Source organism: Hyperolius riggenbachi, chromosome 7 (genome assembly GCF_040937935.1).
Source record: "Hyperolius riggenbachi isolate aHypRig1 chromosome 7, aHypRig1.pri, whole genome shotgun sequence".
Classification (NCBI taxonomy): Eukaryota; Metazoa; Chordata; class Amphibia; order Anura; family Hyperoliidae; genus Hyperolius; species Hyperolius riggenbachi.
Window position 1 is genome coordinate 118,606,196 of NC_090652.1, and position 13,089 is coordinate 118,619,284.

General features: G+C 44.8%; 1 protein-coding gene across 3 annotated transcripts in view; it reads left to right on the top strand.

The window, feature by feature from the left end:
• Nucleotides 1-798: 798 nt before the first annotated feature.
• Nucleotides 799-13,089, top strand: part of LMTK2 (lemur tyrosine kinase 2) — a 212,486-nt gene continuing 200,195 nt past the window's right edge. For all 3 annotated transcript variants that reach the window (XR_011022726.1, XR_011022727.1, XM_068244571.1), the window contains exon 1: nt 799-1,150. Coding sequence is in view for 1 of the 3 variants with exons in the window: in XM_068244571.1 (XP_068100672.1) it covers nt 1,054-1,150 (97 nt within the window). In the remaining 2 variants the exon portion in view is untranslated. The remainder of the gene's footprint in view (nt 1,151-13,089) is intronic.

Here is a 13,089-nt window from a genome sequence, read left to right on the forward strand (position 1 = left end):
ATCCGCAAAATCAGAGGAAGCGGTATTTCCCGTCCACATACCGCTTCCTCTAATCTTTATGAATGGCCATTTTGTTACTTTTTTCTAGATAAATCTAGAAAAACACTAGAGAAGGCGGAAATTTCTCGCTCTGCTGGGGGATTGTAGATTTTCATGCGGGAACAGCTTTTATGAATGCCCACTTTGCTAAATGGACGGGAAAATCCGCTGTTTTGAGCGGAAAACTTGCGGTAAGCTTTTATGAATAGAGCCCAAAGTGTTAGTCATGTATATCTATATTTTAGTATAAAAATGCAGTAGTAGAATATTGCAAACTTTAGCAATATAATACTAGCAGCAGTCACCTGTGCCCTTTTTTCCAGGCACCTTTATTTCATATATGCACCACAAAACCTTGTGTTGCTTTCCTACTCTAAAAACTACACTCAATTAGCCAATTTCCTATTACACATACAGTACGTACCCCTATCAATTATGGACTGCCTTGAATACATGTTCAGCATCCTTCACATTATTGCTAATATGGCCTGTGCAGTCGCTATCATCTACACAATTACATTCCCATGGTGGTGAGAAGCATTATGCATAATCAAAACTTTGTAAACATCTGCACGGCAAGCCCACGCTCCTCTCCATAGCTATGATGACGAATTTATGTCTTATTTCAAGTGACGTAATTGCACTCACCTTGACACACACAAATCACGCCCCTTACCGAACAATGGGCTACGATTGGCCGACAGGGCGAGACTTTTGCCTTACTACTGGAAGCGGCTTCTGCCAATCGGAGAAAGGGGATTGTCGCTCCCGCCTTTGGCCGCGGCAGTGTCTGTCAGGGAATATGGCGGCCGCTGTGTGGTGAAGCTGCCTAGGAAACTGCGGCGGTGTCTGGGGAGTCTGCGGCCTGTAAACTATGAGAAGCCCCGGTGTGGCGCCAGTGACGAGGCCCGGGAGGAGGCATTGGAGGACGCTGAGAGATAGCGGCGGGCAGCAGTGACAGGAATTATCCGGTGCGGGGCACAGCTGGGAGGATACCGACTACCTAGTGCAGGAATGGGGCGGCTCGCCGCGACTGCCCTTACTGCGGGCCTCGGCTTCCTACTGACGCTGGCTCGGGTCCAGGCGGCTCCACTTCCTGAAACAGGTGCAGGTAAGAGACTGGCTCTGCTGCTGCATGATGGCTCATTCCTGCCTGCCCAGCACCTGCCGTGCCCACATAGCACGACTCTGTGCTCTCATACCACTACATCCAGAGTATAGTACCCTATGTGTGCCCACATAGCATGACTGTGCCCTGATATCACTACATGCACAGTATAGTGCCCTGATGTGTGCCCACATAGCACGACTCTGTGCCCTGATACCACTACATCCAGAGTATTGTACCCTGATATGTGTGCCCACATAGCATGACTGTGCCCTGATATCACTACATGCACAGTATAGTGCCCTGATATGTGTGCCCACATAGTATGACTGAGCCCTGATATCACTACATGCACAGTATAGTGCCCTGAAATGTGTGCCCACATAGCACGACTCTGTGCCCCGATACCACTACATCCAGAGTTTAGTACCCTGATATGTGTGCCCACATAGCATGACTGTGCCCTGATATCACTACATCCAGAGTATAGTGCCCTGATATCACTACATCCAGAGTATAGTGCCCTGATATGTGTGCCCACATAGCACGACTCTGTGCCCTGATCCCACTACATGCAGAGTATCGTGCCCTGATGTATGTGCCTAGCACCTGCCGTGCCCACATAGCGTCACTCTGTGCCCTCATCCCACTACATCAGAGTATCGTTCCCTGGTTTGTGCCCAGCACCTGCTGTGCCCACATAGCAAGACTCTGTGCCCTGATCCCACTACATGCAGAGTATCGTGCCCTGGTGTGTGCCCAGCACCTGCTGTGCCCATATAGCATGACTGTGCCCTCCTCCCACTACATCCAGAGTATAGTGCCCTGATGTGTGTGCCCAGCACCTGCCGTGCCCACATAGCACAACTGTGCCCTCATACCACTATGTCCAGCATATAGCGCCCTGGTGTGTGCCCATCACCTGCTGTGCCCACATAGCATAACTGTGCCCTGATCCCACTACATCCAGAATATAGCGCCCTGATGTGTGCCCAGCACCTGCTGTGCCCACATAGCACAACTGTGCCCTCATACCACTACATCCAGAGTATTACTGCAATGCCTTGATGTGTGTAGCTATCACCTGCTGTGCCCACATACTGTGACTGCACTCATCCCCCTTCGTTCAGAGTATTAGTGCCTTGATGTTTGTGCCTATTGTCTACTGTGCCACATAGCTTGGCTTTGCCCTCGTTCCACTACATCCAGAGTATTAGTGCCCTGATGTGTGTGCTGTACCACCTACTGTGGCTGTGCCCCATGTCTCTACATCTAGAATATTAGTGCCTTGATGTGTGTGCCTGGCACCTGCTTTGCCCACATACCATGACTGTGCCCTCATTCCACTAGATCCTGATGTGTGTGCGCCTAGCACCTGCCATGCTCACTGTGACTGTGCACTCACCCCTTCCCCCCTACATTTAGAGTATTAGTGCCTTGATGTGTGTGCCCATCACCTACCATGCCCTCATTCGCCTACATCCAGAGGATTAGGGCTAGTCCACACTGCAAGAGCTTTTTCTAAGCGCTGGTAATTTTAAAAGCTCTTGCTAATGTAATGCTATGAGTTTGTTCTCACCCATAGCATTGCATAAGCAAGAGCTTTTCAAATCTCTAGCGCTAAAAGAAACCTCTTGCAGTGTGAACCAGACCTGAGTCTTTATGTGTGTGTCACATAGTGTGACTGTGCCCTCATTCTACTAGACCCTGAGTGTGTGTGTGTGTGTGTGTGTGTGTGTGTGTGTGTGTGTGTGTGTGTGTGTGTGTGTGTGTGTGTGTCTCTAGCACCTTCCATGCCACATAATGTGACTACCTCCATTGAACAAGAGCCAGAGTTTTAGTGCCCTGATGTGCATGTCTACCACCTGCCGTGCCTCATAGGGAGACTGTGCTCCACTAGATCAAGAGTATTGGTGCCCTAATGTGTTTGTGTGCTCAGCACCTGCCAGCCACATATTATTATCGTGCCCTCATTATATTGATAAAAAGGAACTGAGATATGCATATCTTGGAATTCGTATTTGTTGGGTGATGCAAAGAGAGGGTGCAGCATGTAGGATAAAGCTTTGTATGGAATGAAGGCTACTGTTGTACATGGGGCAGGTGGGCTGCTGCACATGATAAAGATGGATTGGGTAGGAGCTGGGTTGGGTGTAGTGTTATTTGGGTAGGCTAGTTTGTATACAAAAACAAACAAAAAAAGTTTGATGTGAAATTTGAACCCTAAATAGAATACATGCTTTAAAGTGACTCTAACAAAAATTGCAACGTTTTTTCTACCATCCTATAAGTTCCTAAACCTATTCTAATGTGTTCTGGCTCACTGCAGCACTTTGTACTATCACAGTCTCTGTAATAAATCAATGTATCTTTCCCCTGTCAGACTTGTCGGCCTGTGTTTGGAAGGCTGCCAACTCTTCCGTGCTGGTCTGTTCCTCTATGCACACTCCAGTGTGTGTTTTATTTACATAAGCCAGCAGCTTCTCTGCTATCTTATCAGTGATAGAAGAGAGCTGGATAAAAATCCTCCTCTGTTAAGCCCAATCTACACAGTACGATTCTTTGAGCGATTCGATTACGATTCTATTTACGATCCAATTAAATCCGACATGTCAGCTCGGGATTCGATTCCATTCGATTTGCCATTGCAAAACAATGGAAAATCGAATTGAATCGAATTGAATCCCGATCGGACATGTCGGATTTAATCGGATCGTAAATAGAATCGTAATCGAATCGCTCAAAGAATCGTATCGTGTAGATGGGGCATTAGGCCCCGTTCACACTTGCGGTTGTCTGCCAAACGGACCGGATCCGGATCGGAACCGTACGGTTCTGATCCGGATCCGATCCGGTCAGGTTGCATCAGGTGTTCATCAGGATGCGATCCGGATCCGTTTGGCAAAAGTTACGTAAAAAACAAAACAAATGTTGGGGTCTGGGAGGTCAGCAGAAGGGGGACCTGTGGAATCAGGCCCTCCGCTGTTTAGAACTCACCTCCACCTCCAACATGCTGCCAACATCTCCAGCTCGTGCTGCTCCACTCCAAAATGCTTGCCCATGTGTCCCTGATCCAATATCGCCGCAACAATCCTCATAGGAAGTGGGGTAGAACATCCGGATTTTTAGCCAGTGTGTTGTGCGCTATCCGGTTCTCATTGATTTGTATTGGCCGGATGGTGCAGTCCGGCTCCGCCCCGGATACGGCTGCCGGAGGAGCCGGACCAAAAAATAGCGCATGTTGGAGCGGACGCCGGAGTCCGGATCGGCTCCGGACGAAACGGACGCATGTGAACGGTGGCATAGACTTACATTGCTATGCCGTGCGTCCGTTTCGTCCGTTCCGCATGCGGTGCGGCTCCGGCACGGCGATTCCGGATAGCCACCGCTAATGTGAACCGGGCCTTAGGCTGTGAAAGTAGCTGGCTGACACATACTGAGGGATTACAAACACAGGCACAGGCAGAGCTGTCTGCAGGAAGCCTGTAATGTTCAGTGCATGAGAGAAGAAGGGGACAGAAGGTAAACACACAAATGATCTTTTGAGATTCAAAAGGAAAGCTGTATACAGCCTGCTTGTGTATGGATGTATTTTCTATATGTGGACATATTGTACATCAATCTACTTCCTGTTTTGGTGGCCATTTTGTTTGTTTATAAACAAACTTTTTAAAACGGTTTTTGACTACTTTTAATGCGGCGGGGAGCGGCGAAATTGTGTCAGAGGGTAATAGGAGATGTCCCCTAACACACTGGTATGTTTACTTTTGTGCGATTTTAACAATACAGATTCTCTTTAAATCTTTAACAGAGTAGAATCTGAGTATGATAGAAGTGCTTTTAATTGTAGTATTGTGCTGTATTACAGTGCTTTGTTCAATTTCTGATAGAGCTGTACTGTATTTGACCTAATTAAGAATTGGGTATTGTATGTCTGTGTTGAGAGCTGCTGTTTATTGCTCTGTCAATAGTTAATTTGTAGATACCCTTTTGTTTACAAAATAACTGACATGGAATAACAGCCTTTCAATTACATGGTAGTTGTCCTTTTTTTTTCTGCCTTTGACATGCCACTATCACAGTGAATACAATGCAGGTAATAAGAGCATTTGTTGTACTTCCTGGTCAGGTCACCCTCCTACGTGCATGGCTGGGGAGGAAATGTATTTTTAGTTGCCACGCTATGCTGTATAGCAGCCAACCTATTTCTCAGTTGTCTTTCAACTTGTGTGTAGGAGGCAACATTTGGTTTTGTATGGGGGTGGAAAAGAAGCTGTTTTATAATAATTCTAAATCTGATCAGTGTGAGAGCCCAGACACTGCTTCAGTTTGGATGGTGTTTCCCAATTTTTGTACAAGTTTCCAGACATCTGCATTCAGACATGTAGTAAAACCGGCTGGACCATAAATCTTTCTCACTGGGTATCTTGTTCACACCTCTACATAGAACAAGCTGTAAGGCTGAGAGCTTATTGTATAGGGATAACGAAGGATTGTTTTGAGTCACTTTTGTTGTAAATGTGAATTGGGCCTTAAAGCACACTTGAACTGTGAGGGATATGGAGGCTGCCATATTTATTTCCTTCTAAACAATGCAGATTTCCTGGCTGACGTATAGAGCCTCTGTCTCTAATACTCTTAACCAAAGACACTGAACAAGCATGCAGATGTTTGAGTGAAGTACGACTAAATTAGTTGAATGCTTGTTTCAGGTGTGTGATTCAGGCGCTACTGCAGCTAAAGAGACCAGTAGGGCTGCCAGGTATCTAGTATTTAAGGGAATATGGCAGCCACCATATCCCTCTTAATGCCAATGTACATTAAAGGGGAACTTTAACATCGGATTGAACTTCATCCCAATTAGTAGCCAATACCCCCTTTCTCATCAGACATGTGTATGGCTGATAATGTGGTGAAACCCCTCCCACAGTTTGATGTCAGGACCATGGCCCTGACAGTTCCTGTCTGTGAACCGCGTTGCATTGTGGGAAATAACGGCTGTTTTCAACTGACAAGTATAAGGTACATCCCTTTGCAGAATGTTTAACGGAGAGTTCTGTGCACAGGCATCACCAGGCAGGACTAAAGATGTCACCACCTGTGATTACATTTCAGAAGGTAAATCAGGTAGAAGAAAGATTCTACAATGGACAAACTCTGAATAAATTTATAAAAATAATTTAGTAAACAAGCCATTTAAGTGTTCCAGAGCTGTGAAATAAAGGTTTTACACTCACCCGCAGCTTCCTCCAGCAGCATAAGCTCGTCTGAGTCCCTTGCTGCACTCCCTCGGTCTGCCGTTCAGTCGTGGTCTTCTGCGCATGTGTGGGAGGTCCGTGCATGCACAGAAGACCATGAATGGCAGACCGCGGCAGGGCTGGCGAGGGATTCAGACCAGCTTATGCTGCTGGAGGAAGCCGCGGGTAAGTGTAAAACCTTTATTTCACAGCTCTGATTTCCCTTTTTTACATGCACTGTGGCGCCACATTATTTTGTGCTTCCTCATTCTGCCAGCATGCCTCCCGCAGCCTAATGCAGAGTGCCGCTTGATATTTACCTTATCTGGATGCGGGATCGGCTCTTCTATTAGCCCGGTATAGCTGCCTGCAGCAGCCCTGCCCCAAGTTATTGTACACAAGGTAACTCATTTATGTCTTCTAAAAGGTTAAACTATGTACACACTTCAGATTTCCAGATCGTTTTGGCTAAGGAAAATCATAAGTTTACAAGTGTTCCCTGATGTTGGTGGCCTCCACTATAGCTATTCATTAGTGCAATCCATTTAAGGGATTTCGTGCACGGCATGATGACGGGAAGTAGTGGTTCAACGCATATCAGCGGCGCTAGTTCTTCATTCACTAAACGGGGAAACGCTTACGTCGTACGATTAAAAGCTTGGAACACTTTGTGTAATGTGAAAGGTAACATGTTACCTTTCTTAACTCGTCCTAGGTGCGTTCCGTCAGAACACCTCCTAGTGTGAAAGGACCCTTAGACCCAAGCACAAACCTCTGCTCTAGTGCATTTTTTTTCAGTGTTTGCTTGTGTTTAAAAGCAGGGATGTGTAGTCCATGCCAAAAATGATAGGATTCCAACTTTGAAGACTTAGCTTATGAAACCTCTGACTCCAGGTACCCAAATTTACTCCGACTCCTTAGTCCTAATTCTTACCAGGGCAGTGGAATTGGTACAAAAATTATCTGACTCCGACTGCTCAGTTTATTGAAGCCATTGAACCAGGTACAAAATTGCTTCGCCTCCGCCTCCTATTATACAGCCCCGGTTAAAAGGATATGCGCACAAGAAAATATCACACTAGGTTCTGCCTAATTTTTCTGTGCACTTTTAACCATAAAAACTTGCTATTTCCTGTTGTCCAGTAACTTCCTCTGTCATAGTGGAAGGGAACATGATGCTACCCACTTCACAGCAGCAGATGAAAGCCAGAAATGACAGAAATACATTTAGCTCTAAAGACTTAAAAGTACACCTGAAATGAGAGGTATATGAAGGCTGTCATATTTGTCCTTTTAAACCATACCAAATGCCTGGCAATCTTGCTGATTTCTTTGGCTGCAGTAGTATCTGGAACAAGCATGCCGCTAAATCGGTCAGATCACCTGATCTGCATGTTAGTTCGGGGTCTGTGGTTGAAAGTATTAGAGGCAGAGAATCAGCAGGACTGTGAGGCAACTGGTATTGTTTAAAAGAAAAAACAACAACAAATGGCAGCCTCCATAGCCTTCTCAGTTCAGGTGTCCTTTTAAAGGGCAACTGAAGTGAGCTAAATAGAGGCTGCCATATTTATTTTTTCAAACAATGCCAGTTGCCTGGCATTGCTCCTGGTCTATTGGGCTGTAGTAGTGACTGAATCACACCTGAAACAAGCATGCAGATAATCTTGTCAGATCTGACAATAAAGTCAGAAACGGCTGATCTGCTGCATGCTTGTTCAGAGTCTATGGTTAAAAGTATTAGAGGCAGAGGATCAGCAGGACAGCCAGGCAACTGGTATTGCTTAAAAAGAAACAAATATGGCATATCCCTCTCACTTAAAGGGAAGGTCCAAGCAAAAAAAAAAGAGTTTCACTTACCTGGGGCTTCTACCAGCCCCATGTAGCCATCCTGTGCCCTCGTAGTCACTCACTGCTGCTCCAGTCCCCCGCTGGCAGCTTTCTGACCTCGGAGGTCAGGGCTACATTGCATACATTTTTACGCATTCCAGCTAGTGCAGGAACAAAAATGTACGCGTTGCACCACTAACGCGTAAAAATGTATGTGTTAATGTTCCTGCACTAGCGGGAATGTGTAAAAATGTACGCAATTCGGCCCTGACCTCCGAGGTCAGAAAGCTGCCAGCGGGGGACTGGAGCAGCAGTGAGTGACTACGAGGGCACAGGATGGCTGCATGGGGCTGGTAGAAGCCCCAGGTAAGTAAAACTCTTTTTTTTTTTTTTTTTTTGCTTGGACCTTCCCTTTAAGTTGTAATTCAGTCCTGGGGCACCCAGAGCTCTAACAAGAATCACACTGTATATAAAGACACTCTTTAGCCTAAATAGACAAAGAAAAATTGCTTCACTTAATAGCCAAATTGAACAAAAACTGCATAGAATTTGCATGCTGCAAAAAACAAAAACAGGTTCCTAGCAGTCCTGCTGATCCACTGCAGTGTTCTCCCCAGATTGTTTTTCCAGTCGGCTGGCATGAAAAAGTAGCCGGTGGGGCAAGATGAGAGAATGCAGGGCCGGCGCTTCTCTGCACAATTCTGCTTACAGCAGAGGAGGAGAGGAGTCAATGACAGCCGGGTACTCACCAAAACTAGCCAGGTGGTACACCCGGCTAAAAGGGCCTTAGGGAGAACACTGCTCTGCCTCTAATACTTTCAGCCACAGACCCTGAACAAGCATGCAGCAGATCAAGTGTTTCTGACATTGTCAGATCTGACAAGATTAGCTAAATTCTTCTTTCTGGTGTGATTCAGACACTATTGCAGCCAAATAGATAAACTGGACTGCAGTGCAACTGGTATAGTTTAAAAGGAAATAAAATATGGCATCCTCCACATAACTCTTGTTTCATTTGTCCATTAAGGGCTGGTGCACACCGAGCGGCTTTTTGGGCGTTTTCAGATCCGCTTGCGGCTGCGGATCTGCTTGGTCAATGTATCTCAATGGGGTGGTGCACACCAGAGCGGGGGGCGTTTTGCAGAAACGAAAAATGCCTGGGTGAGGCATTTTTTGGATTGCGGGTGCGTTTCTGCCTCAATGTTAAGTATAGGAAAAACGCAAACCGCTCTGAAAAACGGCACTTCAGAGCGGTTTTGCAGGCGTTTTTGTTACAGAAGCTGTTCAGTAACAGCTTTACTGTAACAATATATGAAATCTACTATACTGAAAACCGCAGCAGCAATCCGCAAAACGCTAGCAAAACGCCTCATAAAAATTAAAAAAAGCGTTTAAAAATCTGCTAGCATTTTGCGGATCTGCTAGCGGGTTTTGGTGTGCACCAGCCCTCTGTAACATAGTTCTGGGATTCTGCATTATATTGGAAGGGTTTCTGACTGGTTCACAGATCAAGTAAGTTTTTGGAAACAAAACATTTCCAAGGAGTGTGCAGTTGAGATATGTACTAATCTCATCTGAGGACACCTGGCTTATTCCGATAATGTTTCAGCACTTTTTTTTTTTTTTTTTTTTTCTAACCGGTAACTATTGTGTTCCTTTCCCCTTTTTTTTTTTTTTTTTTTTTTTTTTTTTTTATATATATACTGTGGCTGTCCGTTATACTTTATATTCAGAAAGACTTTATATAAATACTCTTTTCTACATATACAGGTATATGTTTGTGTACTTCAGCTTCTGGGCATTCTATTTGCTAAGGCAAAATTAGAATCTCCAGCCCCAAAAAAATGGATTAATATGTTTCTATTAAAGGTCAAGCTCGGGCACAGCGTTCATATGCATTCCACAGAACATTGTTCTATGTGAATTATGCATATTGTTTTCTGAGAGAGAAAAGTTGCAGTTTTGCATAAAATGTTTCCTCCTTAGCAGCCTTCCTGTCAGTGTGAAGCTATAATAGGCTTTCAGTCAGCTGAGTGGCATGGCTTCCTCCGTTAGAGCAATCACTCTCTTTCATGCCCCCCTTCATAAAGGTGCATACACTCAATTATCATTGCCCCCAGAGATCAGTAATAGGGGCTGAGGCCTAATTCACATGGATTTCTACTACTTCCTTCTTACTGTGTAATATCTACAAACACTTCCACTGCGTCTGGTCTCAGTGGTTACTGCACATTAGTATGCATGCTGGGCGCCAAGTCCGCAGTTGTGGTTTGTCGCAGGAGAAGATACCAGTTCGACTTCCAGAAAACCAACATGTATGGCAAGCAAATTGAAGCAGACTTTTCATTAGCATTTGAGATGTTTCCATACAGATGTATTCCAGTGGCTGCACCTTGTTGCCGCTTTGTTTCCATACAGTTCGCAGTGTTCTCCCCAGACTCTTTTAGCCGGGTGCTCCACCCGGCTAGATTTGGTGACCACCCGGCTGTCATTGGCTCACCTCCTCCTCTCTTCCTATGCTGTAAGCATAGTTGCCCCACATTTTCATCTCTCCCCACCCGGCTACTTTTTCATGCCACCCGGCTACTACTTCATGCCACCCGGCTGGAAAAAAATTCTGGGGAGAACACTGAGTTGAGCTGCTCCATGTTTCCATACAGGTGTATTCCAGTGGCTGCACCATGTTCCATACAGTAGAGCTGCTCCATGTTTCCATACAGGTGTATTCCTGTGGCTGCACCATGTTGCCACCTGTGAAATGCTCCAAGCAGTGGTTTTCATCTGCCCTTTTGCTGCTATACCAAACAATAACTTCCCATGTCTAGTGTTAGGAATGTTGTACTGCAGCTGCTGGGGGGCTTCCTAATAAGGAAAATTAACTGTTGAACATCTGTGTGAATTGGCTCTAAATTAAAAGCAAACAATGATAAAGGCCTCAGTTCACTAAGCTTTATCGACCATTTGATAATTTACCTCATGAGTAAAATCTAGTTTTGAATTCACTAAGGTGTTATAGATTTATTGAATTTTTTATCGATGAAATGTTTAATAAATCTATAACACCTTAGTGAATTCAAAACTAGATTTTACTCATGAGGTAAATTATCAAACGTTTGATAAAGTGTTTGATAAAGCTTAGTGAACTGAGGCCATTGTGTACTTATATACAGATTTTTCTTTCTATACTGTTTTTTCTGTGTTCAACGGATATTGGACTTACTATACATTTTAGTAATGGTTCATGTTATTGAGATCTGTGAATAGACCGAACCAAAATGTCTGTTACAACCCATGTATCGTGTGTTAGCATTTTTTTTTCAACTTAAAGTGCAAACATGCACAATAGTAGTTAAGTAAAGGACACCACGAGTGGAGTCAGGTTCATTATCTGCACTTGCCTCAAGTGGTGGGTTGCACCTTCTGCAACCTACCTTTTTCAGTCACTCTTTCTGACTACACTAATATTTTCCATTAGCCATTAACGAGCTGCACGATTTTTTTTTCTCAGGGAGTCAAGACACCTCTACCTGTCTATGTTGTGCAAGGGGATCAGGGTCTCGATCTCTTAGGTGACTGCTCGGGGGCTGAGCACTATACAGACACTTTGCTCTGCTATAACAGAGCGATGTTTACTCTTTCTATGGTACTTGGAGGAGGAATTGTGGCACAGCAGAATGGCTTCTGTTGGGGAACACTGTGCTCAGGGTTTTCATTTTAAAGGTCAACTGAAGTGAAAGCCCGTACACTTGCTAGATTGCTATCCATTGCCCAATGGGGACCAGGACATAGCTGGAATGCACAGCATTTCCCTGCATCTGAGTCGCATGGGAAAATGCTCTTCGAATTGGGTGCCAGTGCGGTTCTGGACAGCATGCTGCCATAGCACACATCTGAATCTCAACGGCTATAGCGAAACTGCTGTGGCTTTACAGCAACGCAGATGTCTCATCTAGTGTGTGATTTAATGGACGCAGCACCCAAGTGGAAAAGGGCCCTTTAAAAATAAATGTCAGCCTCCATATCCCTCTCAGTTCAGGTTTCCTTTAAAGACCTAGTGTTCGGGATCGTCAAACAAGTTTGGGGAACCACAATTTGCCACCTCAGCTGAGTTGAGTTTAGTCTACGCATCTAAACTTCTTTGATATTAAGAAAAACTTAAGAAAACTGCGTAGGTTGAGGTAGAGACCTAGGTAGAGAGACACAGATGCTAAAGACAGAATGTCTGTAAAATGTTTCCGGGTCAGTGAATTTAAAAGCCAAGCTATTAGGCCAGAAACCCACTAGGAGCGATTTCTAATCGCTAGTGATTTGAAAAAGCTCTTGCTAATACAATGCTATGGGGGATTTTTATAAAATCACATCGCTCAAGTGGGATCACACCCATAGCATTACATTAGCAAGAGTTTTCAAATCACAAAACGCTCAGAAAAACGCTCCTAGTGGGTTTCTGGCCTTAAGGTACCTTTTCAGGTAGCTAGCATTTTGAGAAGGTTATTTGTGGCGGCCTACAAGTTTATTTCTGCATGTATTCAATTTTGTGCAATGATGAGGCAAAGTGCAATGACCCAAAGATCAGTAGTTAATAATACTTGGTTATGCTCTGTAGTGACTACTGATCTGATCAATCTGATCAATGTGGTGTATCTAATAGGTGATGGCAAGTATGCACATTTCCTTGAAGCTGGCATGAAATGGCTGCTGGCACCTCGGTCATGTTCTGTGCCTATCAGATGCATTTCTGTTTTGATTTTCTTGGCAGATTGGGCAGCAAGCTCTGCTTGGGTGCTACTACTACAAATCATTTTGCCATCAGGAAGTTACATGCTGTACCTAGTGCTGCTTTTGCAGTGTAAATAAGAACTAAATCAAAACTCCAGA